This window comes from Microtus pennsylvanicus, chromosome X (genome assembly GCF_037038515.1).
Source record: "Microtus pennsylvanicus isolate mMicPen1 chromosome X, mMicPen1.hap1, whole genome shotgun sequence".
In the NCBI taxonomy this organism is placed as follows: Eukaryota; Metazoa; Chordata; class Mammalia; order Rodentia; family Cricetidae; genus Microtus; species Microtus pennsylvanicus.
In genome coordinates, this window is record NC_134601.1 from 8,667,990 (window position 1) to 8,692,091 (window position 24,102).

Sequence of the window (24,102 nt, forward strand, 5' to 3'; positions counted from 1 at the left end):
TTTTCTGAAACAAACTCTCAGTGGTTCTTTGGATTTCAGGTGCCTCTTTTTTATTGAAATTAGATTTTTTTCATGCAATATATTCTGATTACTGTATCCTTTCAACTCATAGCAGATCTCTCCTATTTCCTCAGCCACCCAAATTCACACCTTTTCGTTCCTTCATTGAAGCTTAAACAGGCATCTAAAAATAATGAAAGAAAATAAAAACAAACAAATCAGAGCAAGAAACAAAAAAGAAAAACCCAATGCAAAAGCATGCAAAACACATATAGATGCACGCACACACATATTCTCTCTCATAGGAATCCCGTACAAACACACCACCAGAAACCATAATGTGAAAGGAAAGACCCTGTGAGGAGTTCTTTTCTAGGCTTTTGGGTCTGTCTACCAGTTAGCGTCTTAGTTCTTTGTCAGCAGTGTCTGCATTTTCTGTTGCAATTTTTGATATTGTTATCTTTGCAAATAATCCTTCCTTTCACAGACTCTCCTGAAATGATCCTGTGCCAAGTGCTAAGTATGTCACCTCTGTCCTAAGTACACCACTGGTTTTGTTTGGTTGGTTGGTTGTTTGGTTGGGAGGTCAATGAATAATGATAAAGAGCAGCTATCATTTACATTTACAGTTAGCTCATGTGCTGGGTTCTGGCCACAAAAACGATTTTTAAAGATCTCTATGCATACATAATATACTTTATAAGTAGAGATTAAATGCAAAGCCACACTGTGCTTCCCATTCCCCAAAAGCCTTTAAAATGACATTGATTTTTTTAAAAAACAAAACAAAAACCTTATTGTAATGACAGTTTTATGGTGGTTAAAATTGATTTCTGTTCCTTTTAGCATTGTGATTGTTCTACATTTAGTAGGAGTCAAGTCAGGTGTGTTAATTCACACATATAATCTCAGCACTGAAAAAGCTGAGGCAGGAAGACTGCCATAAATTCTAAGCCCACCTGAGCTACAGAGTGAGACACAACCACAGCAACAAATTGACAGAAGAGTATGTTTTTACTCTTTCTATTTAGAATGTCATTTAATGACATTGCTTACTAAAGCAAACTGAATTATTCAATTTCAAAATTACAATGTTCAATAACCATTCTGATAATTGACATTGGAATGGCTTTTGATCTTGTGTGAAGTATGCAATATTTGCAGGATATGAAAAGCTCAGAGCTAGCAGTGTATCAGTCATCTTTTGATAATCTCAACCAAATACCTGAGGCAACTGATAATTTTGATTCATAATTTTTGAAGCTCATGTCCAGAAATTGACGGGCAGATGGTGTGGAGGCGCATTATGGTGGAAAGTCATGGCAGTGGGAAAAAATAACAGCAACAGCACTTACACTATGAACCAGCAAGCACAAAGTACGAGGAGATCCAGGTCCCCTAAGTCACTTCAAGGGCATGTCACCAAAGATCTCAGGACAGCACATAAAGATCCAACTCATAAAGGTGTTATGGACCTTTAAGAAGACTGAGTAGCACCAAAGGACCAGGTCTTTGGCACCTATATTAAACTAAAGCAGTTAGGTATCTCTGTGAGCCCATGCAAATTTCCTCTCTAGTTGAGTTGAATGTTAGCAGAGAATCATTGGTATCAACACATACCCTTTAAAAATTCACTTAAATTTAAAATTTGATAACAAATTTATTTAATTAAATATGGAATCAGAGAAATAAAACTATAAAAAGAAGCAATCTGAACACCTGAGATACCTAACATGTAAAGGTGCTTGCTATTGACGTGATGGCCTGAGTTTAATCACAAGACCCATGTTGTAATAAGAGCCGCGGGGCTGCGTTCCCAGCACCCTGGCCACCTGGCTAGCTTACACCCTGAAATAATTACACGGACACTGTATTCTTTTAATCACTGCTTGGCCCATTTCTATCTAGCCTCTTCTAGGCTAACTCTCGCACCTGGACTAGCCCATTTCTAATATTCTATGTAGCACAGCTAGGTGCGCTTACCGGGAAGATTCTAGCCTATGTCCATCCTGGGTAGGAGCTTCATCACGTGTGTCTGCCCAGGAGCGGGGCATGGCGTCTCTCTGAGGCGTCTGCCCCCAAAAGGAGAGCTGTCGAGTCTGAGCTCACTTCCTCTTCCTCCCAGCATTCTGTTCTGTTTACTTCACCCACCTATGTTGTAAGCTATGAGCCCAAGCAGTTTGTTTATTACTTAGCCAATGAAATCAACAGATTGATATATGACACTCCCACATCAGACCCACATAGTGGAGGAGGAGAATTCAGCCTGTAAATTGGACTCTGACCCCTGTACTGTGACAGTTTCTTATTCCCATGAATGAACTAAATGTAAAAATAATTAATAAAAAATCAAAAACATCGAAAAGGCACAATAAAGGTGGACCTCTAAAAAGTAGTATTGATTATATGTGAGCCAGAAAATTGAGAGATGGAAAAGAAATTATGAAAATTAAAAGGATTTTTAATTTTAATGTTGTTATTAATTCAGATAAGATGTTACTTGAAATTATATTCATTTTCTATTACTGTATTTTATATGAAAGATCAGCAGAACTCTCATTACTGTACATGTCTGGAAGAGAAGATTATAGATTTATATCAAAGAGTAAATGAATATACCCTTTGATATATTTTGTTAAAACTACAGAGGAACTTCAAAAGTCTGATGAAACATCAAAGTAGACTTAAATGAATAGATATATCCATGTGCATGGAAGGATAGATAGGCTCAATGCTGTCAAAGTTTAGCTCTTCCTAAATTATCTTTAGATTTAATGAAATCCTAATCAAAATCCTCATATGTCACTCTGTGGGTACTGTCCAATTTCTCCTATAGGTTATATTAGAAGGCAAAGGATAAATCTAGTACAGTATTGAAGGAAACCACATTTGAAGGAATAATGCTGTCCAATATAATGCTATGAAACCACTGTCATTAAGGCGGTAAGGTGTTGTAGACAAGTAGAAACCAGGAGACTAGAGTAGAAAGTTCAGTACAAGGCTCACATAACTACAGTAAACTTCTGTTTGCAAAGACAATGTGATGGAAATGGTTTGCTGTTTCAAAAGCTAGTGTGGGACAGAAGGGCATCTGCATGACTTGAAAGAGACCACAGATTTGTGTGCAAAATTCAAAACTGTAAGAGCCCAAGAAGATAAGAAAATCTAGATGACTGTTCTTTTGCCTGAAACCAAAAGCTGATTCTTGAAAAACTAGAGAAGCTAGCTAAACCTCATGAAAATGGAAAGATCTTTTGCTGTATGAGAGATACCATCAAAAGAATCAAAAAGAAAAGCCACAGGTTAAGAGAAAATACTTGTAAAATACATGCCTAATGCATTTTTATACCAAGTATAGAAAGGACTCTTTAAACAAAAAATAAACATATTGTGTGTGTGTGTGTGTGTGTGTGTGTGTGTGTGGTATCCATTTGACTTGACTTCCACAGAGAAGAATATACCCAGGAGTGGTATATATGGGTTATAGTACAGTTCTACTTTGGATATTATTTTTTGATGAACCTCCACACTGACTTCCATAGTGATAGGATAAGTTTTTGTAGCCACCACAGCCTGAAAAGGTTTCTCTTTCCTTCATATTCTTGCCAGCATTTACTGTTCTTTGTTTGCTTGATGTTTGCTATTCTGACTGGAGTGAGAGGAAATCTTAAAGCAGTTTTTCAAAATTCTTATTTATGTGCATTGGTGTTTTTTTATATTTATTTATTTATTATGTATACAATATTCTATCTGTGTGTATGACTGCAAGCCAGAAAATCTGGTGCATTGGTGTTTTGTCTGCATTTATGTATGTGTGAGGGTGTTAGATCCCTTGGAGCTGGAGTACAGACAGCTGTGAACTGCCCTGTGGGTGCTGGGAATTGAACCCAGGTCCTCTGGAAGAGCAGCTAGTGTTTTAACCGCTGAGCATCCCTCCAGCCTCTCAAAGCAGTTTTTAAGTCAGAATTTTGAACACGTTCTCACATTGTTTTAGGTTGGATGCTTTGTGTTTTGTAGTTCTCCTCGGCTGTGCAGCCAGTTAGGTGTGGAAGAACCAGTATATGGCCATATTCACACTGATAGTATTAGAGCCAAATTAAATTGCAAGACACTAAATGGTGTCCATTGCGTACCTGGTGGCTGGTATGGAGAAATGTCCCATCTTGTTCTAGGAATAATACATTATGCAATATATTTTTGATCCCCATTTTAACTGCCACTTTGTACTTTTTTTCAATGGAGTCTCTCTATGTACCCCTGCCTGCCTAGCTTTCTTAGAACTCACCATGTAGACCACACTAACCTTGAATTTATAGAGGGCTGCCTGCCTCTGCTTCTGAGTGCTGAGATTAAAGGCATTTGAGCATGCATGGCTTTCACTGACTAATAAGTAAGCAATATTCTATATTTGCATCATGTGAATCTCTGAAAAGAAGCTGCATCTGGCTGTGCACAAAAACTCCTGAAAGGAAGCTGTGCCTGCAGAGACAGATTTGCTGGTTAGAATTTCAGTACTGTGGAGAGATTGGAATATTGTAAGGCCAGAGGCTAGTTATCTTGGACTAAATTATGGCCGTCAGAGTAACTATTCCTTGTCCCCCATATTTCATTAACATATTGTGCAATAGATTAAAACAACTTTTAGAATCTATCGATTCAGTAGACAACTAGTTACTTCCATTCCAAAAGCTGAGAATGTCATCAGATAGCATCTCAAGCCTATAGACAAGCTCCCCCCATCCCACTGTGCGTATCTCTCTGATATATTCACAAAGTATTTTAAACTTGCCTTGATTTATGATTTTTTTCTCTTCTGTAGAACTATAAAAACTTTATAAAACTGTTTCCATGTTGAGATATGGAGTTTAGAGTACCTTAATTCTGTGTTCCTGTGCCATAGTCACTTAAAATGGTTCCAGAATAAACAGTTTCTTATTCCCTTTAAGATGAGAGCTGTGGGGTTTTGCATCAACAATAGGAAAAATAGAGGAAATGCACCAATATTTTAAAGAATCTTATCCATGTGCTGTGGCAATATGTAAAACACATATTTGGTGTAGTGTCATTCAAATGAGCTTGGTCCACCCATTATGGGCCACACTGTTAAAGAAAACTGGCACTTCCTCCCCAAGAAGCTATCAATTGTCTGTGAACAGCTCCTCAGTTAGGGCTGGGGACTTGTTAACCTTACACTCTTCCATGCTAGAATGTTCATTGGCTTGACTTTATGTTGGTCTTGTAACTTACATGTACCAATATAACTACTGGTGTGTATGGGGCTCTAGATACCTTTACATGGGAGCAATTATCAGAAATATCCACACATGATGAAAAGGTTGGGGCTCTCACCTTTACTCTTCAGCCTCCTAGGAGAGAGGGTGCTGAAGGTTGAGGCAATCACCAAGAGGCTGGAGAGATAATCAGTTGCTCCTGTATAATGATTTTCTTAACCACAAAAGGCCTAGGTGTGAATATCAGAATACTTGGGTGTTCCTGTAGGGTGAAGCACCCAAGAGGCATTGGCCATCTTTTCCTTACTCGTTCTCGCCCATTCCTGAGAACTTTGCTCTTTGGTTTCATTATCTTTATCCTTTGTACTATTCTCTACCTAGATCAAAATAAAGCAAGATGAGATCTGACTAAGCTCGAGTTTAAAACTTTTTTGTTAGAAGCATAGGCCATAGGTAGGGGCTGGTGATTGGCTTCTCAAGTGTCCAGCCGTCTTGCGGGAGGTGGAGCCCTCAAGCTGTGGGATCTGAGGTTCTCTCTACTTTAATAGCTTTAGGACTGAATTGCAGGAGAGGTCACTTAGCTCATGTCCATTGCAGAAGTGGGACTGGTAGGGAGAAAGCGCCACACATTCTGACAGAAAGATTAATGTGCCGAATGCGTATCTGAGTGTAGGAAACATGCACTTTAGCTCTGTATTTTCCTTTATCTCCCGTCAGTGGTTTTATTTCCGTTTTTTTGCATACTTTTTCATGTTTTTCTATAGCAAACACATTTTAAAAGGTTATTTAGCAACATTTGACATAACATGAAAGAGGAAATGTAGTTTGGACTACAGGGCAATTCTTTACCTCAAGAATTTTTCTATTCTTCTGACAGTTAGAACATTGAGACTATATCTGAAATTAGTATCCCGTCCCACTGTCATACTTTCATAGCCCAGCATGATTTGGGTTTGTTGTTTTGTCCCTTTGCTACGGGGAAATATCTGCCTGGAGTTCCATTCTGTTGTCCATGTGATATGTTATAGATTATAGAGAACTTTATGACTCCTTTTGAGTATGGCAAAAATTGCCTGCTTGTTATAAACATCAGTTCTAGGGAGATATTCATAACGTTGTGTTTACACACTGTAAATCCACCCTTTCCGCTTTTGCCTGCAGATATGTTATGCAATAGTGTTTCATCACTTAAGCAATTTTCCAAAAAATATCAGAAATAAATAAGAAGAGAAGGAAGAACATTCAAGTAAAATGTATTGAGTATAATTATTTAAATGAATTGCAGATGTGGAACTTGGGAGAGAAAAGAGATTTTTTGAAAAAAATCTAACATGCTGCAAGGGAAATATGGAATGTCACATTTTTGTATAGATGGAAAGGAAGTCTTTAAAAATGTAACAACCAATTTTGCAACTTATAATAATATACTCATGTTTCAAAAAATATCAATTAGTGTCCTAGCAAAACCAGAGTGTGGCTGGAATCCAGTTGCTTTGTTCCATCTCCTCTCATTCTAACCAGCACTGCCTACCAGTCACTACCATGCAGTCTGCTCACACGGTGGTGATCTGTGTGCTAAGGAGAAAAACGTGGTTCTCTGATACTGAAAGTCATTGGGTACCCCCATCTTAATTCATTTCTACCCTTGAGTACTGACTTTGTCAAGCTATGCATTTAATTCTGGAGCATATAGTCTAGAAGAGAAGACTCTCAGATACATGAATACCTTCAAGATCAAAACCATATATATATATATATATTATATAGTATATATTATATTTAAATGTACTTTCATTTACTTGGATTCTGTAGGTTCAGAAAATAATGTAATGTACTTAGAAAGTAGGGCATATTGACATGTGTCTGCAATTCTAGCATGTGGGAGATGGGGGAATCATTGTTTCAAATCCAGCATTGATTATCTAGTGAAATACCTCACAAAAAATATATGTGGATTTTCTGAGTGTTTTTTATTGAAAAAAAAATTGTATATTTGTGTATGGTGTATGTGTGCATGTATGTGTGTGTGGTAAATAGTGGCCAGTGAAAGAAATTTGGTGTCGTGGTCTATCAGTCTCTGGGTCATTACTTGAGATAGTCTCTCAATGAAACTGGAGCTAAGCTGTACAGCTACTGGCAAGCCACAGAGAGTCTTCTGTATTGACTCTCACCTTCTCCCCCAGTTCTGGAGTTGTAGACATGTGTGTGGTTGTGTCGGACTTTTTATATGTGTGTGGACTATTGAACTTAGTTTCTCTTGCTTGTGTAACAAGGGCTCTTACCCACTGAACCATCTACCCAGCCCAAAGTGTAGGGTTTTCAATTGATAGGTTTTAGTAGCTTAATGTTATGCTATTTGGAGTTAGCTTTGTTGTAAATTTTAATGGAGGTAAACAAAGGGGTTGAGGATGACATGTCAAATATTTCCAGACATCAAGGGCCGTCAAATGGTTGTCTCAGTAAAGTCATTGTGGTTCCATCGAGTAGAAATAGAACTAATGAATAAATAGTTACATGGGGCAATATTTCAGTCTGTATGAAGAATTTTCTAAGATGCAACATGTCTAAGGTGGGGCAGGTGACAAGAGATGCTTCTTCGCCGAATGGTGGTGGTGCTCACCTTTAATTCCAGCACTCAGGAGGCAGAGGCAGGCGGATCTCTGTGAGTTTGAGGCAGCCTGGTCTAAAAGAGCTAGTTCCAGGACAGGCTCCAAAGCTACAGAGAAACCCTGTCTCGAAAAACCAAAGAGAGAGAGAGAGAGAGAGAGAGAGAGAGAGAGAGAGAGAGATATGCTTCTTCGAGTTCTTTCCTGTATTGCAGACCCATGGCTGTATAATCTGATGCTGAAAATGCTAGACTACCAAGAGAATTTGTTTCTAACTAGACAGCTGTGCAATACTGAAGTCATGTGGGCACCTAGGCTAGGTAGTCATGTCAATGTTTCTATTGCACCCTGGAAGAAATATATTCTGTCAGTCTTTGAGATTTAGAGTTCTATTTTCTACTCGCAAGTTTGGAGAAAATTCTAGTACTAAAATAATTTATGGGAAATACCGAAATTAACTTTTCAAGATTCTTTTCCTCAGACTACCAATGTATTCCTCCCATAATTCCTTCACTTTGTAATCTTAAGAGAATTCCAAGGCGCTTTCCCCCCAAATACTGCAATGTAAATATGATAAGTAATGAGATTCCTAGGTTATAAATGTTTGATGCTCATACTTCTAGTAGAAATATGGTCTGATTATATAGTAGCAATTGTTATAATATTATCCGTGTTTACATCACTGAAACCATATCTTTTGTGTTATTTCCAACTTCAGAAAAGTATCATTAAAATAATCATGTACTTTATTTAACAATTCAGAAGGAAGAAAACTCAAGTGACTTAACAACCACATACTGACGCTGCACACTATGCTACAAGTACTTTGCAGACACTGTGGCTACTGTGGGAGACACAGCATGGTCTTTGCATCCACAGAGCTCAGAGTTAAAATGGAGTAGATGAGCAGGTAAAGTCTAAATCCCAGCTCAGAAATGAACAGTTTGTCCAGAGGGAGAACACAGGAGGTGTGTGGAGGCATGGAGAAGAGTGCAGAAGCACTTACTACCTTCCTTTGTGACTTTGGATGCAGTGTGACCAAATGTTATGGGATGCTGCTGCCACATGTTTCCTGCCTTGATGGACCTGTAAGCCAAAATCATCTTAAGTTGATGGTGTTAGGTATTTTGTTGTTACAGGAGAAACACTGCTGACATATTGTTTGGCTTCTCATCCTGCGCAATGGAACACCTAGGCTCCTATAACACAATTTAGTTTCTTTATGTTTTCAGTTTAGAGGTGGAAGTGAGTCCCTTATGTTCACAAGTGTTGAGTCTCCCAAATCTCCGCATTTGGTTTCTGCATTAGCCATTACATGGTTAATTTCCTTCACTAAATTTCACCATGTCAGATATTTATCATGGTTTAAGTAGTTTTAGACAATATTTGACTTTCCATGTAGTTAATCATATTGACTCATTTCTGGTGATAGATTCTCTCATGTTCAGGAAATAATCATATTTTTTACTAGCAGTTACATATGCTTAAATTTATTCTATAACTTACAGTGTATAGAATATATTTGATAACAATTTAAAGAAAATATTTTTAAAAGTATAAATCCATTTTGTAACTATGAAAATGTGACATTTTCAGTCAGTGATGAAACCTATCCTTTTAGCATTGGAAATTGTTTTTAAGTTCATAGTTTATGAGATTAGCTGTTGAGAATGCACATCGCAATACTAAGAGATGAAGTAACATTGTGTTTCAATTTGCTTCATATTATTCCAGCAGCAGGGAATGGGTTGGTGAAGAGGCAGATTAGCCACATATATTAATGATTATTAATATTGAGTGTCAATTGTTTTTGACTATTCTATTCCTAATAAAGTATATGCTTCTGAATTTCCAAAATAATAAAAGAAAGCTTGTAAGTGCCATGCCACTTCAAACCCTAAGTGAATCATTTTTAGGGAAGCAGGAGATTCGGTGCTGAAGCAGGAAAACATGCACTTAAGACCTAGTTGGCTACAAAGCATGTTCAAGCAGCCCACATTATCTAGGAAGACTTTAGCTAAAAATCAAAATGAAACCAAAACAATGAGTAGACCATGTCTGAGGAGTGATTTAACTTTAGAAAATACACTTCACTATAATCACCTATGTTACTAGACTATCATCTTACTAGAGTTTCATAAAAATATTTCAGACCGAGTAAATTAAACAATATAAATTTATTTCCCTGTAGTTGTAGGGGACTTAGTTTTTCCTGAGGTCTCTTTCCCTGACTTTACACAGCTGCTTTCTCCCTTTATGTTCACACAGTCTCTCTTATATGTTTTTCTGTATCCTCGTCCTTTCTTCTAGCAGTCATATTAGATTAGGACCCATTCATGTGAGCTCATTTCATCTTGCATAGATATTTAAAGGCCTAGCCTCTAGTTAGAGTCAAACTCTGAAACACAAGAGGTTAATAGTTCAGCATACTTTTTATTTAATGGGGATACAACAGGAAAATAATATTTGAAACTAATGTTATAAGAAAATATTCATTAAAATTTATATTAAATATGGTTAAATACAAAATTTCAGAAATAGTCCCATTATTTTTATGTGTATATTTTCAACTTCTTTCATGAATGTTATACAAATTTATTTATTGTTTCACTTCCTTGGCTACCTTATTTCTAGGCTTTTATCTTTTATAGCTTTTGTGGATAGAATAAAACTCATGATTTATTTTTGGCAAGCTCACCATTCCTGCACAAAAGATATTCTTGAGCATTTCTTGTGTCCTACAGCATCACTGAATTTGCTTGTTATTTCTAATTGCCTTTGGTGGAATCTAGGTTTCTATGTGTGTAGAGTCATATCATCTACAAGCAGAAATGTTTTGACATCCTTTCCTCCCATTCTATGCATTTTGTTTCTCTCTCCAGTCTAATTGCTAAGGCTCAAACTTTTAGTACTTTACAGTATTATGAGTTGAGCAGCAAATTCTAGAGAAAATGATTTCAGGTTTTTCTCATTTAGTATGTTGGATGTAAATTCGTCATATATGTGCTTCATTATGTTGTAGTGTAGCCTTTCAATAATTAAAATATTCAAAATTTTTATTGTAAAAGGGTGTTCAGTTCTACTGAATGTTTTTCTGCATGTATTGACATGATTATATATTTGTCCTCACTCTGTCTATGTGATTATACTTATTGATTTCTATATATGGATAATTCCTGAATCCCTGACCACGGTGAATGTCCTTATTTGCATATACTTAGATTAAACCTAATCAAATTTTATGGATTTTTGCATGTATGTTCACTGGAAATATTGACTTAGAGTTTTATTTCTGTTTTGTTTCTGGTGGTGGTTGTGCTTCTGTCCAGTTTTGGTGTCAGGGCAATATTGGCTTTGTAGAATGAAAAATATTTGTGCATGGTTTAATCTTTAAATTCCCAGCACTTTTTTGATTTACATTTTAACTTGTTTATCTTCTTCTTTTTTATTGGTCCTTTGAGAATTTTGTACAATGTGTTTTGACCATAGCACCGTTGCCAACTTCTCCAAAATCCACCCATCTTCCTTACTCACCGAACTTTGTGTTCTCTTTTTATGGAACCAATGTGCTTCCATTCCACTCTGAAATGCGCAATCTCCCTTTGGGCTTTTTCTAACAGCTAATAATGGCCAGTAGCTCTTAGTGTAGGTGTGGGATTTGGTGTTCAGCTCTACTTTGCATGCTGGGAATTGATCTGGCTTGAGCTTTTACAGCTCTTGTTCATGCTGTCATAACTGCTGTGAGTTCAGATGTATAGCCTTGCGGTGCCCAGAAAACACCATTTCATTAGCATCATCCACTATATCCGACTTTTATGCTCTTTCTACCTCCTCTTCTACAATGATCCCTGAGGCTTTGAAGAAGGGGTAGTTATACAAATGCCCCATTTAGGGCTCAGTAACCCTTAATTTCCTTTTCTCTGAATCTTGACTAATTTGATCTTTGTGTTAATTACCATCTATTGCAAAAAGAAACTGTTTTGATGAATGTTTACTGATGCACTAATTTGTGGGCACAACAATAAAGCATTAGTAGTTAATGCCATGCCATTTTTGGAGAGCAATAGCAGTAGGTTAATTTTCCAGGGCTTGTGGTCTCTCTAGCTACAGCTTCTTGGCCTAGTGATGGTACCAGCTATGGGTTTCATCTTGTGCAATGGGACTTATATCCAAACAGAAAGTGCTTGGTTACTCCCATTATATCGTGCCACTATTGTACCAGTGGACGTGTCTTTCTAGGTCCATTATTGTAGCTTACATGGTTCACAGCTGGACACAATTGATGATTACTTTCCATCTCCATTAGCATGCACAGCATCTCTAAAACTATGAAAGCTGGCCAGTAGGAAAGTAGTTTCCAAATCAGCACCAGATTTTCTATCATTCCAGTATATGATGTCTTCAGCAATAGGTCCTTACTATCAAGCTTTAGAGGGTAACCTATAGCATTAGTAATAGCATATAATGTTTAGGGGTCTATAAGACCTCATTGGCTAACCACTACCAAAGAAATAACCCATTCCCAACACTGGATTTCTGTTTGTTAGCCTGTGGTATACAGTAGGGCATTGCCAAACCGGTGTAGAGAAGCTGCATAGTATGAAGAGAAATGATAGTACTTGTTTTTTATATGTTTGATCAAATATCCAAATATCCAAAGTAGTTCTAGTTCAGAGGGAGGGTTAGAAGCTGCCTGTATGACAGTGAATGAGAAGAACAGGAAAAGCAAAGAAACCAAACAAAATCAAAGCAAGATTCTACGCCTAGGAGAGAAAGTGTTGAAGGAAAAAGAAACAATTCAAGCTGAAATCTACAAATTTCTCTCTGAATTATCTGTGCTCCTTGTCCCAGGTCTGGGTCAGTGGTAGGTGCCATAAATAGCAAGCTGGAGAGAAAGGTCCTGCCCCTATCACTCACTGATCTGGCATATGTCAACACAGGGACATGAGAAGTGTGCTATAATGGGTATGGTTTATACCAATGAGTGGTGAGAATCTCAGGTCAAATTGTGGAATAGTGAGGAGAAGAAAAATTTGGCTAGAAATAAAAGCACTCAGAATCAAAGATAAGCACAAGTGTGAGCAGGCCTTTTCTACCCTCCGAGAGTGTGGGGTCACAGAATATCCCAGGTGAAAACTAAGATTCTGCAGCAGCACACCACAGAAGACATTGGATTGCAATTGGCAAGCAGGGGTGGGTGTGATGGGTGGAGTCTCAAACTGGGGAATTCCTGCAGAAAGTACAGGACACCACAGGAAACATTCTTAGTGGGATGATGGATGGAACTTTTTTTTTTTGGTTTTTCGAGACAGAGTTTCTCTGTGTATCTCTGGCTGTCCTAGAACTCTGTAGACCAAGCTGGCCTGGAACTCACAGAGATCTTCCTGCCTCTGCCTCCTGACTGCTGGGATTAAATGTGCGTGCCACCACCTCTTGGCTGATGGATGTAATTTACTCGAATTAAAGGGCCTTAGCCTGAAGGACTGATCATGAAGTGTTCCAACCTTTCCCACACCTGCCTAGCCTTAGACAAAAGACAAGCAATGAGATAGGAAAAACTACTTTCTAAGTAACTAGGGAAATGCCGACTAATGCTGTGTCTTCTATTTCATTTCATTTATTTATTTTGTATGTTTACACTCTTGCACTTTAATTGCTTTATTGTTTTGTCTTAGTTCTTGTTTCACCTGAATAGGCTCATATAACTTTGTTTTCTTTTTCTGTGCCTACTTTATTTTCTCTATTATTTCTCACATGGTAACCTATGCTCTTTCCCTCTCATTTATACTTTTTTCCTTTGTTTCCATTTTTCTCAATCCTTCCTCTCATTATTTAATCATTAATACCTAAGACTCTCTAAAAACTGAATTATTCTCAATTTCTCGATTACTTTTATAAAAACGTTTTAAATGAGAATGTTTCCAAAGTTTGAGGCTACCACTGGTGAAAATACCCTGTGTGCAGGGTGGGGGTCAATTGTTGTCGCCTGTGCAGCCTCTCCGACTTCTAGGATCTGGCCCAGAACTCAAAACCATCCTCTGCAAGTTTTGGTAAGGAAAATGCTCAGAGATGGCAGACAGGGAGAGATGCACAATGACGACTTCCACGAGTGAGCAGAAAACAACCCACAGAATCATCCCACAGAACCTCAGCCAGTCTGCTGCGTGCAGAGGTCAGCTCTGGGCGACTTGGGAGGCGCACTCAGAATAAGTGGGCCTCTTTATTTCCAGTTTGCAGGGAAGGACAATCCAAGGAGCTGAAGGCCAAGGTTTAGAGACACCAAGCCTACTTTAACAGAGAAAGCAGGTACAGGTTTTGATGGTTGATAAATTTTACAATTAAGGGGTCTTATAAGACTTTTCACTGCCTAGCAATCAGCTGACATCTGCTCTTTTCTGGATTTGAGCTGTGAGAGGGCCCAGGGCCTGTTGTCCAGAGGAGGTTTAGGCAAAACAGTCCCTTGAGTTCAGGTTTTTTTTATTTTCATATCTGAAAATCTTCAGTGAAATGAGGGCTTTGGCCTGAAGAACTGATCAGTCAACAAAAGGAATGGGAGTTATGCCTTGACCGGATTAAATATAAATAACCTGGGGAAGGCTAGAGGCATTTCTACTGTCACAGACAGAACACTGGCCTCTGCCCCACCCTATCTATTTGCAAACTCCGGGAAGCCCTGGGGCTTAACAGTTTATTGATTCCTCACTTGCCCCCTGCTGGCTTTTCACAAAGGGACCGGTTGCTTAAAATCCAGTGAATTTAGGCCTGGAGAGAGAAACTGCAAAGCAAAAAGCCTGGATTCAAACTAGAATGAGCTTTCTCCACTCTACTCGCTGTGAACCCTGCAGCCACGCCCTCCCACAGTAAACAAACTGGTGTGTGGTGAACTATGACCTCCATGTTGGAAGTCTGAATGAATAAGGCATTGGTTAACTACGGTAGGTCTTGGAAATTTCCTGGGTTATCGGGTGAGGAATCGAAAGACTAATGGGGCCCTTTCCCTTCAGATAGACAGAATAGTAGTCCTGCCAGGCCGTGGCTTCCAGATTGCCCAGTCCTAATTCCCACAAGTGCCTAGTTCCGGGTCCCTGACGCCCAGTTGTTTCTAGAATTTTCTCTGCGTTTTCTGCGGCCCATAGTTTCACAGCAACAGAGGGCGGGGCCCTAGGCCTGGCCAATCGTTTAAGGGAGGACAGGAAATTGGCCTGGAAGTCCCGCCCACTGGGGCATAGTCTGACTACCCCCTTTCCACTTCACGGGCATACTACCTAAGGCTCCTGACTAATTTGTTCGTTGAGGAGGGAGGTGAGATTTTGGTGTGAGGGCTGAACTCTGGTCTCCAGGCAAGGAGTCCTACCTTTGGACATATTAAAGGGAGGCTTCTGCGGGTGGACTTGGAACCCTTTCCTCCCCCACACATGTTGGGAGTGCTGTATTATCGGTCCCAGCAGTTTTTCCCCAGGAGGTTTCCTGCTGGGTCGAAACTCTTAACTTTGATTCCACTACCACCCCGTATATACCAACCCATCCCTACTCCAGGAGTTTCCAACCTTGCTTGAGAAGACTCCGAGGGAAGGGTGGAGATTTGCCCTTCCTGAGAGAAATGGGTCATTAATTCTATTTGCATAGACAGTTGGTGGGAGGCTCCAGCTTGGTTGGGTGTCTACCGTTTGTTTCCAGATTTCCACAAGGGTTGGGCTGCTCAGGAGAGGGCCTGCTGTTTGAAAGGGGCTTCGACTTGGTTCAGGGAGGGAGGGTTCCGGCCTTGAGAAACATCGCTGGTTGTTGCTGATCAGGATAACTTTGAGGGATAGCTGGAATTCCCTTTCTCCCCTCCCCCGGGGAACGTGACGATTCCTCATCCAATCTACCAATAGGTTCCAGGCAGGGTCACGTCATAATCGTCCCCAAGTTCCATGCCTGGAAGTTCAAAGTGAACTGGGGCATTCGGATGGAGGCTGTACATAGGTGAGCAGGGGAGGCACCCTGGTTTTATATAAAAACATCTGCCCAGAAATATTGCTGAGATGTCCACATGATGTTCCAGGCTCTGTAAGGTGGTATCATTCTGAGGGTTTCATCTTCTTCCTGGATGTGGGAGATGCAGAAGCTCCGCCTATCGTTAGGGTCTCCAGGCAGGTTCATGGCTTATAATTAATCTTTTCCAAATTCCGTGTGGAGTGTAATAATTGTTCTGTTTCTTTAAGAGACAAGCCACGCCCACTCCCTCCCCCATTCGCTGAGGCAGGGTGATCTTCAGCTTCCTGGCTGAGCTTTCTCTTCCGATCCCTCTCTTGAAGAGGCAGCTTCTGCCTCTCTCCCCACTTCTCTGCTTCTACCACTTCTCTGTCTCCCCCCCCCTCTCCTTCCCCTTCTCCCCTTTCCCCCCTCCCTGCCATAACCCACCTCATAAATGTCCAGCCTTACTCTACACGATGTGCCTTTCCAACTCTTTCGCCCGCCCGCTGCCTAACTGTTTGTCGCCGCTGGGGACCAGCCACCTTCTCTGCAGAGAGGTCTCTGAGACTGGCTGCTTTCGGGTCCCCAGCAGTCCTGGAGACTCGCAGCATCTGCGCCTCCACCTTCCACCCGTCGCCCGCCCACACCGCTAGCCAAGGACCTGTCAGCCGCCACATAGCTGGGGACCAGCCACGTTGGTTTGTGGACCTGCCGTGAGTGGTCTCGACCCCTGCTGAGAGAAGGGCGAGACCTTTCCTCTCCCTACTGATAACTGGTACCGTGTTTTGTCCCTAGGTTGCTTTAGAGAGGGACAGGGCTTGTGGGTCCTGTCATTTCCTGGGTTTCACCAAGGACGGTTGAAGGAAGGGTGGCTTTCCTGAAGTGGCTCTGCTAGAGGAAGGTTCAGTGCTGGGTCATGCATTGTCAGGAGGAGGGACAGAACTCCCCACAGGCCCCATGTTCTGAGAAGTGTGGGTGGGGGTAGAGTTTTACTGGATTTGGAGGAGCCTCTTTGACTTCTTACCCCAGAGACCTTAGCTTCACTCGGCAAAGGGAAGTGGGCTGGTGTCGCCAGGCATTAAAATGAAGAATCTGGAGGAGTGTCAGGGTTTCAGAATATCAATATGGAAAGCCTTGTGACCTTTGCTGTTAGCCTTAAGGTGCCTATGCTGGCTTTTGGGGTTTGGTATTTAGACTTTGATCTTGGAAGGAATCCGTGGGTTTTTCTGAGGAGGCTAGGCTCATTTCAGGAGGCTGGATAGGCTTCAAGCTTGAGAGTACTTGGGGACAAGAATGAGGAGACTACACATAGCGGATAGTGAGAGCCTTGCAGACACCAACTTGTAATGTTGGTCCAGAGACGGTCCAGGCTCAAGCAGAGTTCTTATCTCTTCTTTTTTTGAAAATGGTATATGAAAGAGATGGGAACTTTGGACTAAGGAAGGCATCCTCACATGAACAGAATAGAGGCAGTAAATGGCTTTGCCAGGAGTAAATATAAATCCTAAATCCTTTGAGGATGGCTTACAGTTCTTACTATTGTAGAACTATAAGAGGCCCTCCAAATCCCTATTGTGCATTCAAGATATGGGCACTAGTGGCTAGATTTGCTTTGTCATTTCTACAGGAAATTGAAGAAATTTGTCTCCTGGAAGTGAGGCTTTGATATCAGGGAGCAAAATACATAGCCTGAGGGAGAACGGAGGGTGCAGCTCCTCCTCTCATTAAAACCATGGAGTCTGTCAGCTGTCAACCCTGGGAGACCCTAGACAAAAGTACAAGACTTGGCCATGCTTCACAAAAGACCAGGTTCTCAGGGAACAAAGACGACATTTGTCAAAGATCACCTGGAAACCTTTGCAAAGGAGTTCCCAGATTTTATCAGGGCCAATTTAGTTGCATCAGGGGGAAAAAAGAAACCCTCTCTTGCTATCAACATAGGAAGAGAAAGAACCATGGTGATAATATATATGAATATTGCTCTGAGTGAGGTGGCCCTGTACTAAACAGGTTTCTGAACCTTAGGATCTTGCTGGCAAGGGTTGTCGGATGTGTCTCTTCATCTTCTTTCTGGATGAGGTGCAAGGGTCTTTGATCTGACAGGGTGACATTCTGTGAGGGCTAGTCAGTGTAGAGATGGGTCCCTGACTCTGCTGGGCATCAAGTTGAAGGTCCCGGGTGAGGATGGAAGAAGTCTCATTTTTCTCTACCTTACTATTCCCTTCTCCCATTCTGAATGGAATGGGATCTAACTCAACTTTTTTTCCAGCCCAAGGAAGGTATAGCTTGTGGTGTTCTAATGGAATGGACTCTGACTTCTGCCACAAGCTCTCCAAAGAGCCAAGGAACTATAGTGTTTCAGGATGGTGAGGTCTTGGTTAAACAGACACACTTCAGGTCAAAGGAGACTGAGGCAGGCCTTGCTAAACAGTAAAGGTGACTGTCCTTTCTCAACAGACCCGGGACAGGTGTCATTGAATTTGATACCATTTTAGTTTTCTATGCAGTGTTCCAGGGACGCGAAGGAAAGCCTTTGTGTATGTCTGTGACTTTAGCCGAGAAGGGGAGTCTAGTACCTTTTCTGTGTTGCCTTGAATTCTCAGGGGATTGAGGAACTTGGTCTGCAGAGGCAATAGTGTGATGAGGAGATAGGTCAGGTCAGCATAGCAAGGAGTCCGGGACCACCAGGAGTTAAGATAATGATTCTGAGTGAGAACTGAGGGTACAACCTCCCTCCCTCCCTTACTAGGACTGCTTCCTTTCCCATGCTGTCAGCTTGTAGATTCCCTGAGGGATGTGGTACATCATCTTCTCTATCTTAGTGATCTCAAAGCATTGCTCAGAGGAACAAACCCTTGCCAGATGTAGGGCCCATGGGTCTACCCCTGCTCCCGGGCTTCATTTTGAGGACAGTTTCTGGTCAGTTAGCTAAAACATCCTGTTTGTTCACGTGCTCCCTCTGCCCTGCCTGGTAATTAGCTATAGGGCATTGTTGACTCCACCTTGGGTGTGGTAATTTCCCACCTGCCTGGGGGGCATTCCATTGTGCAGCAGGTAGGTATTTAAGGTTTTCCCTAAATTTGAATAAATGGCATTCAGCTGACCTCCTTTCGAATGACCTAGGTCTCTTGTGTATTCTTTCATTCTCCAGCTCACTTACAGTAGGTACAGTGGTGTGTGAACTGTACCAAGGGTAACAGAGAAGCAGGTGTTACAGTCGGAGACCCATCAGTGAGATCAGGAAGTAGGGCACCCTTGAGAGATCGCACTCAGAAGGCTGGCCAGCAGGTAAGAAATTGATTGGTGAGTGTGAATTGAAAATGGGTGCAAGTAATTCTGTTCCAGTATTGACGGCCGATTAATGGGCCAGTTATTAGTTCTTTTAAAGAAGCAAGGCAAGGAAGGCACTGGTATTAAAACTAGACAGCACAAGAGTTCTTTAAGACAGTTTTCTTTTGTATAAGGTAGTTTATTGCCTAATTTTTTGAGAGAGTTTAGTCCCTGGTTTCTACAAGCAGGGGGCTTTAATATTTCTGATTGGGAGAAGGTAAAATTAAAAGAGCAATTAGAGTATTTGACCAAAACCTTTGAGGAGATTCAGGGTGTAGAATCTGTGAGTTCTATTAAGAGTTTTGAGGAGCAGGAAGTTAAGAGTTATAAAAGGGATATAAAAGAGAAAAAAAGAAACTTTAGAAAAGGAGATTGCACTGATAAGAAAGAAGTTAGTAAAAGAAGGAAGGCAGCCTGCCTTTTGGGAGGAGATTGTTGTGGAGAGGTGAAATGCAGGAGGATTGTGCTGAGGCGATGGTGTGGTTTTCCGCCAGTGCTGAGACCTTACTTAAAGGGCTCCAATTTGCTGGCAGACTTATTAATGATTGAGCAGGCTCAGCCTCCTTAAGGAGTGCTTGTATGTGCTGGAGCATCATCTTCATGGTTTCATGGAGCTAGAGCCAAAGGCAAGCTCAGGTCAATGTCGCCACTTGGTGAGTCCTCTTAGCTATTCCTCTGGAGGATCTTTCAGCACAAATCTAGCAGAACCCAGTGACGGTTGACTAGTGAGCCAATGACGGGAAAGGTTTTTGGGGGGCTGCCCAAACCTAAGACAGGAAGTGTGTTTTGACCTGGATGCTTTCCCATGATGGGTAAGGAGTATTGCCTGACGTCCAATGCCACCTAAGACAGGCCTAGTCATATAATTTATATAAAATGGGGACCTGTAGGGCCCATGGGTCTACCCCTGCTCCTGGGTTTCATTTTGAGGACAGTTTCTGGTCAGCCAGCTAAAATATCCTGTTCGTTTCTGTGCTCCTTCTGCCCCTCCTGTTGACTAGCTATAGGGCATTGTTGACTCCACCTTGGGTGTGGTAATTTCCCACCTGCCTGGGGGGCATTCCATTGTGCAGCAGGTAGGTATTTAAGGTTTTCCCTAAATTTGAATAAATAGCATTCAGCTGATCTCCTTTTGAATAACCCAGGTCTCTTGTGTGTTCTTTCATTCTCCAGGCCCTTGCCCAGCTCGCATATGGTAGGTACAGTGGCATGCAAACTGTACCAAGAGTAACGCAGAAGCAGTTGTTACAGCCAGCAGAGGTATAACCCCAGGCTCTGAGGGTTCAGATTGAGAAAGGAGTACATCTCTTATTTAGGAGATGGAAACAAGAGTTTGGTGCTCTTGGCTAGCAAGTAGGAAAGGCCCTTGACAGATAATACTTAGGGTGGGGTTCCCTTATTTATTCTTCTTTGTCTCGGGAATGTGAGGTGTTATCCTTAGGGGTTGTCTCAGTCCAACAGCTGAGTAGGATCTAAAACCTTCTATAATAAAAGTAAACTCAAAGGGGGCCCTCCTGGAATTTGGGATTTCCAGCTTCATTGAGTACTTCAGGTTTTATGCAGTCTTCAGTGTGGGAGATCCTCTCAGCTCATCTTCAAGAGCTGTCAATCAGAAATTGAGCTGAGGGTTCTGATGAGAGTCATCTCCCCTCAAATGACAACATAGAAAAGTCCCAGGGAGTCAAGTAGTCAAGGTGAGAAGCACACCCTGAATGGGCACCAAGGTCACTACCCAAAGCCCAGAACCAAGGGAGTTCCCAAAGTACCCAGACACATACCTCACTGTGGGGCCCTAGGATCTTCCAGTTGCCTATATGCTGAGGACCTTTCTCATATCCCTCTTCAGGTTCCAGTAGGACACACAACAAGGAAAGCAGCTGGCTAGCAGGGCTCTGAGACAGTCACCTACAAAGAAGTTTTGTAAGTATACTTTTGTTAGATTCATGAGGGGGTGAGATTTTTTTAGCTGAGCCACTCACAATACTTTTCCCTCTCTCTATTCCCCCACTGTCCTGCTTTATACTCCAGCCTACCATCTCCAGCCAGATTCATCATGTCATACTATCCACACTTCAGCCTCTGGAAAGTTTTCCAGGATGCTTTTGAAATATATAGATTAGCTGAGGAGGAGGAGGAGGAGGAGGAGGAAGAAATGGAAGAGAAGGAGGAGGAGGAAGAAGAGGAAGAAATGGAAGAGGAGGAGGAGGAAGAGGAAGAAATAGAAGAGGAGGAGGAGGAAGAAGAGGATGAGGAGGAAGAGGAAGAAGAGGAGGAAGAGGATGAAAAGGAAGAGGAGGACGACGAAGATGAGGCCGAGGAGGCAGGGGCAGCCACTTATAGCGACAGCATCTTGTCTACATCATCTGCCTCTTTAAGATTCACTTTGCCCTCCTTCTGTGCTTCCTCACCTTCCGCTTCCTTATCACATCCTCTGTTTTGGAGCAATCCAGATGAGGCAGAAGAGTCTGTTACCTGGACGCTGAGTATTTCACACAGTTACCAGAGCTCTTACTCCTTTACTTCATATATCAACTTAGTTGAAGAATATGGCAGCCCGGAAGAAGAGAGTTTAAACACTTCGAAGTTGACAGACGAAGTTTCCGCATGGCAAAATCTCAAAAAGCAAAAGGTCACTGAACTGGTGAATCTCCTGCTCCTGAAATATAGAATGAAAGAACCTATCCAGGAAATGGAAATGCTCAGGGTTGTCACCGAAGACCACAAGAAACAATTCCCTGCCATCTTTGAGGAAGCTGCTAAGTGCTTAGAGATGATTTTTGGCGTTGATATAAAGGAGGATGATCCTGTAAGCAGCTCTTACGTGCTTACCAACGCACTAAACCTCACATACGATGACAACAAGAGGTTGCCGAGAAATGCCTTCCTGATAGTTATTCTGGGGGTGATATTCATAGAGGGGGACTGTGCCTCTGAAGAAAGCATGTGGGAATTCCTCAATATGTTAGGAATATATGATGGGAAGGAGCATTTCATTTATGGGGAGCCCAGGGAGTTCCTCACTAGAGATTTAGTGCAGCAAAATTATCTGAAATATAGGCAGGTGCCCGAGAGTTATCCTCCACGTTATGTGTTCCTGTGGGGTCCAAGAGCCTACTCTGAAACCACCAAGATGAAAGTTCTTGAATTTTTGACCAAATTTACAAGGAGGGAACCAATGTATTTCTCATCTTTATATAATCAGGCATTGAGAGATGAGGGCTCCAGAAGTGGCCCCATGGAGGATTAGTACCATTTTGATAACAACATGGGGCAACCCAATTACTGATTTTAAAAGGGACAGTCAAAATTTTAAGTAAGGGGGAGAATGTCAGTGTTAGTCTGGGCCATGCAGAGAATACACTATAGCGCAACTTTGTGTTCTGGTTTTAGATGATGATAATAGGTTCATCTATTTTCTCTTTAGGTGTTTTTTTCAGTGCTCGTCTTCATAATTGAAAGTGTGGTCCATTTTCTTTGCGATGCAAGTTTTTGATTACTTACATATGTTCTTGTCGTACCAGATTTTGAGAAAATGTAGGGAAACTATTCAATGGTCAATCTTTGAGTTGCTTTAATACTTTTAGTCAGGCCGGGAGATGGTGGCGCATGCCTTTAATCCCAGCACTCAGGAGGCAGAGGCAGGCGGATCTCTGGGAGTTCGAGACCAGCCTGGTCTACAAGAGCTAGTTCCAGGACAGGCTCCAAAACCACAGAGAAACCCTGTCTTGAAAAACCAAAAACAAAACAAAAACTTTTAGTCAGATCTGTAATGTGTTGGTTTGTTTAAGCAAACAGGAAAAATGGTAATAAAATTTTAAGATCTCTGCTTATTGATTCATTTATTTGCCAAACATCACTTGGATATATTTTTAAAGTGGTATTTATTTTATTTTTATGTGTATGAATATTTTGCCTGAATGCATGCGTGTTTATCACATGTGTCCCTGGTTACCCACAGAGGTCAGAAGAGAGCTTCAACTTTCCTGAATCTGGAGTTTGTGGGTGCTGATAACCGAACCTAGTTCTTTGAAAAAATGCTCTTAATACCTGAGACATCTTATAGTGCCAAGTTAGATTTTTTTTGAGCATGCACAGTTATTAGGAGGAGTATGGGGATAAATTAACCACATTCCCTTCTAGAGATGGAGTCTGGGGAGATGATTGGAAAGACATAATAAGCAAGAAGAAGTAAATTGGGCTGTGAGGTTTTATTTGTAAATAGCTCAAGTGCAAATGCCCTGAGCCAATGCCAGAGACTTAACTCTTAGTGAGTCTTTGAAAAGAGAAAAATCACAGGATCAAATTAAGTGGTTCTCTGGGGGTTCCAGCTGAAGCAGAGAGAAATCCCTGGCTGATACTTGTGTGGGAAGGCATCCTGGAGGTTCTGCCTTGCTCCATTGTCTGTATTAAGTAATTTTTGTTTATTTGTCTTGGATTTTGAGACAGGATCTCTAGACCAGGCTGACCTTGAGCTGATCTTCCTGCCTTCACTCCGGAAGTGCTGGGATTACAGGTGTACACCACTATACCAGACTTCCATAGAGGTCCCCTGGTAAACTGGGCAAGAATACTTCCCATTGCTACCTAGAGACCACCAGGCGGCCATTCTTTCTTTTTGCCTGGGAGAGCCTGAGACAAGGGATTGTTGTTTGGTCAAATCTAACCAAGATCTAGGATCTGGTGGCAATGTGGCAATAAAATTAGTTTAGAAAATATATGCAGAGGATGAGCAGCTGGTAGGGGAGGACCAGTTTTTTTTTTAAATTCTAGGCTCTTCATATTTCTTCAGCCTGGGAAGAATGACTCACATCTAAGATAGTTTAGTTTTTAGAGGGAAAGTATCGTGACTTATTTGCAAATCTGTATTTTGGGCTGGTATTTATTGAATTTCCTGTTGAGCATATTTTCCCTCTGAATGAGTATGGGTGGGATCAAATTAATATTCAAGCTCAATTTGAATATTAATTTGTGTCAAAATA

At 41.2% G+C, this 24,102-nt stretch overlaps 1 protein-coding gene across 2 annotated transcripts in view; it reads left to right on the top strand.

The window, feature by feature from the left end:
* The window catches only part of LOC142841536 (melanoma-associated antigen 1-like), a 537,355-nt gene extending 514,407 nt beyond the window's left edge, over positions 1-22,948 (top strand). The window contains exons 2-5 of one of the 2 annotated variants that reach the window (XM_075958489.1): positions 18,945-19,081; positions 20,297-20,383; positions 20,970-21,043; positions 21,152-22,769. In XM_075958489.1, coding sequence (XP_075814604.1) covers positions 21,177-22,370 — 1,194 coding nt within the window. In that variant the 5' untranslated portion in view covers positions 18,945-19,081; positions 20,297-20,383; positions 20,970-21,043; positions 21,152-21,176 and the 3' untranslated portion in view covers positions 22,371-22,769. Of the gene's footprint in view, positions 1-18,944; positions 19,082-20,296; positions 20,384-20,969; positions 21,044-21,151 lie in introns of both variants that reach the window. The other variant, XM_075958488.1, reaches the window with a different exon arrangement.
* The last annotated feature ends 1,154 nt before the right edge of the window (positions 22,949-24,102 follow it).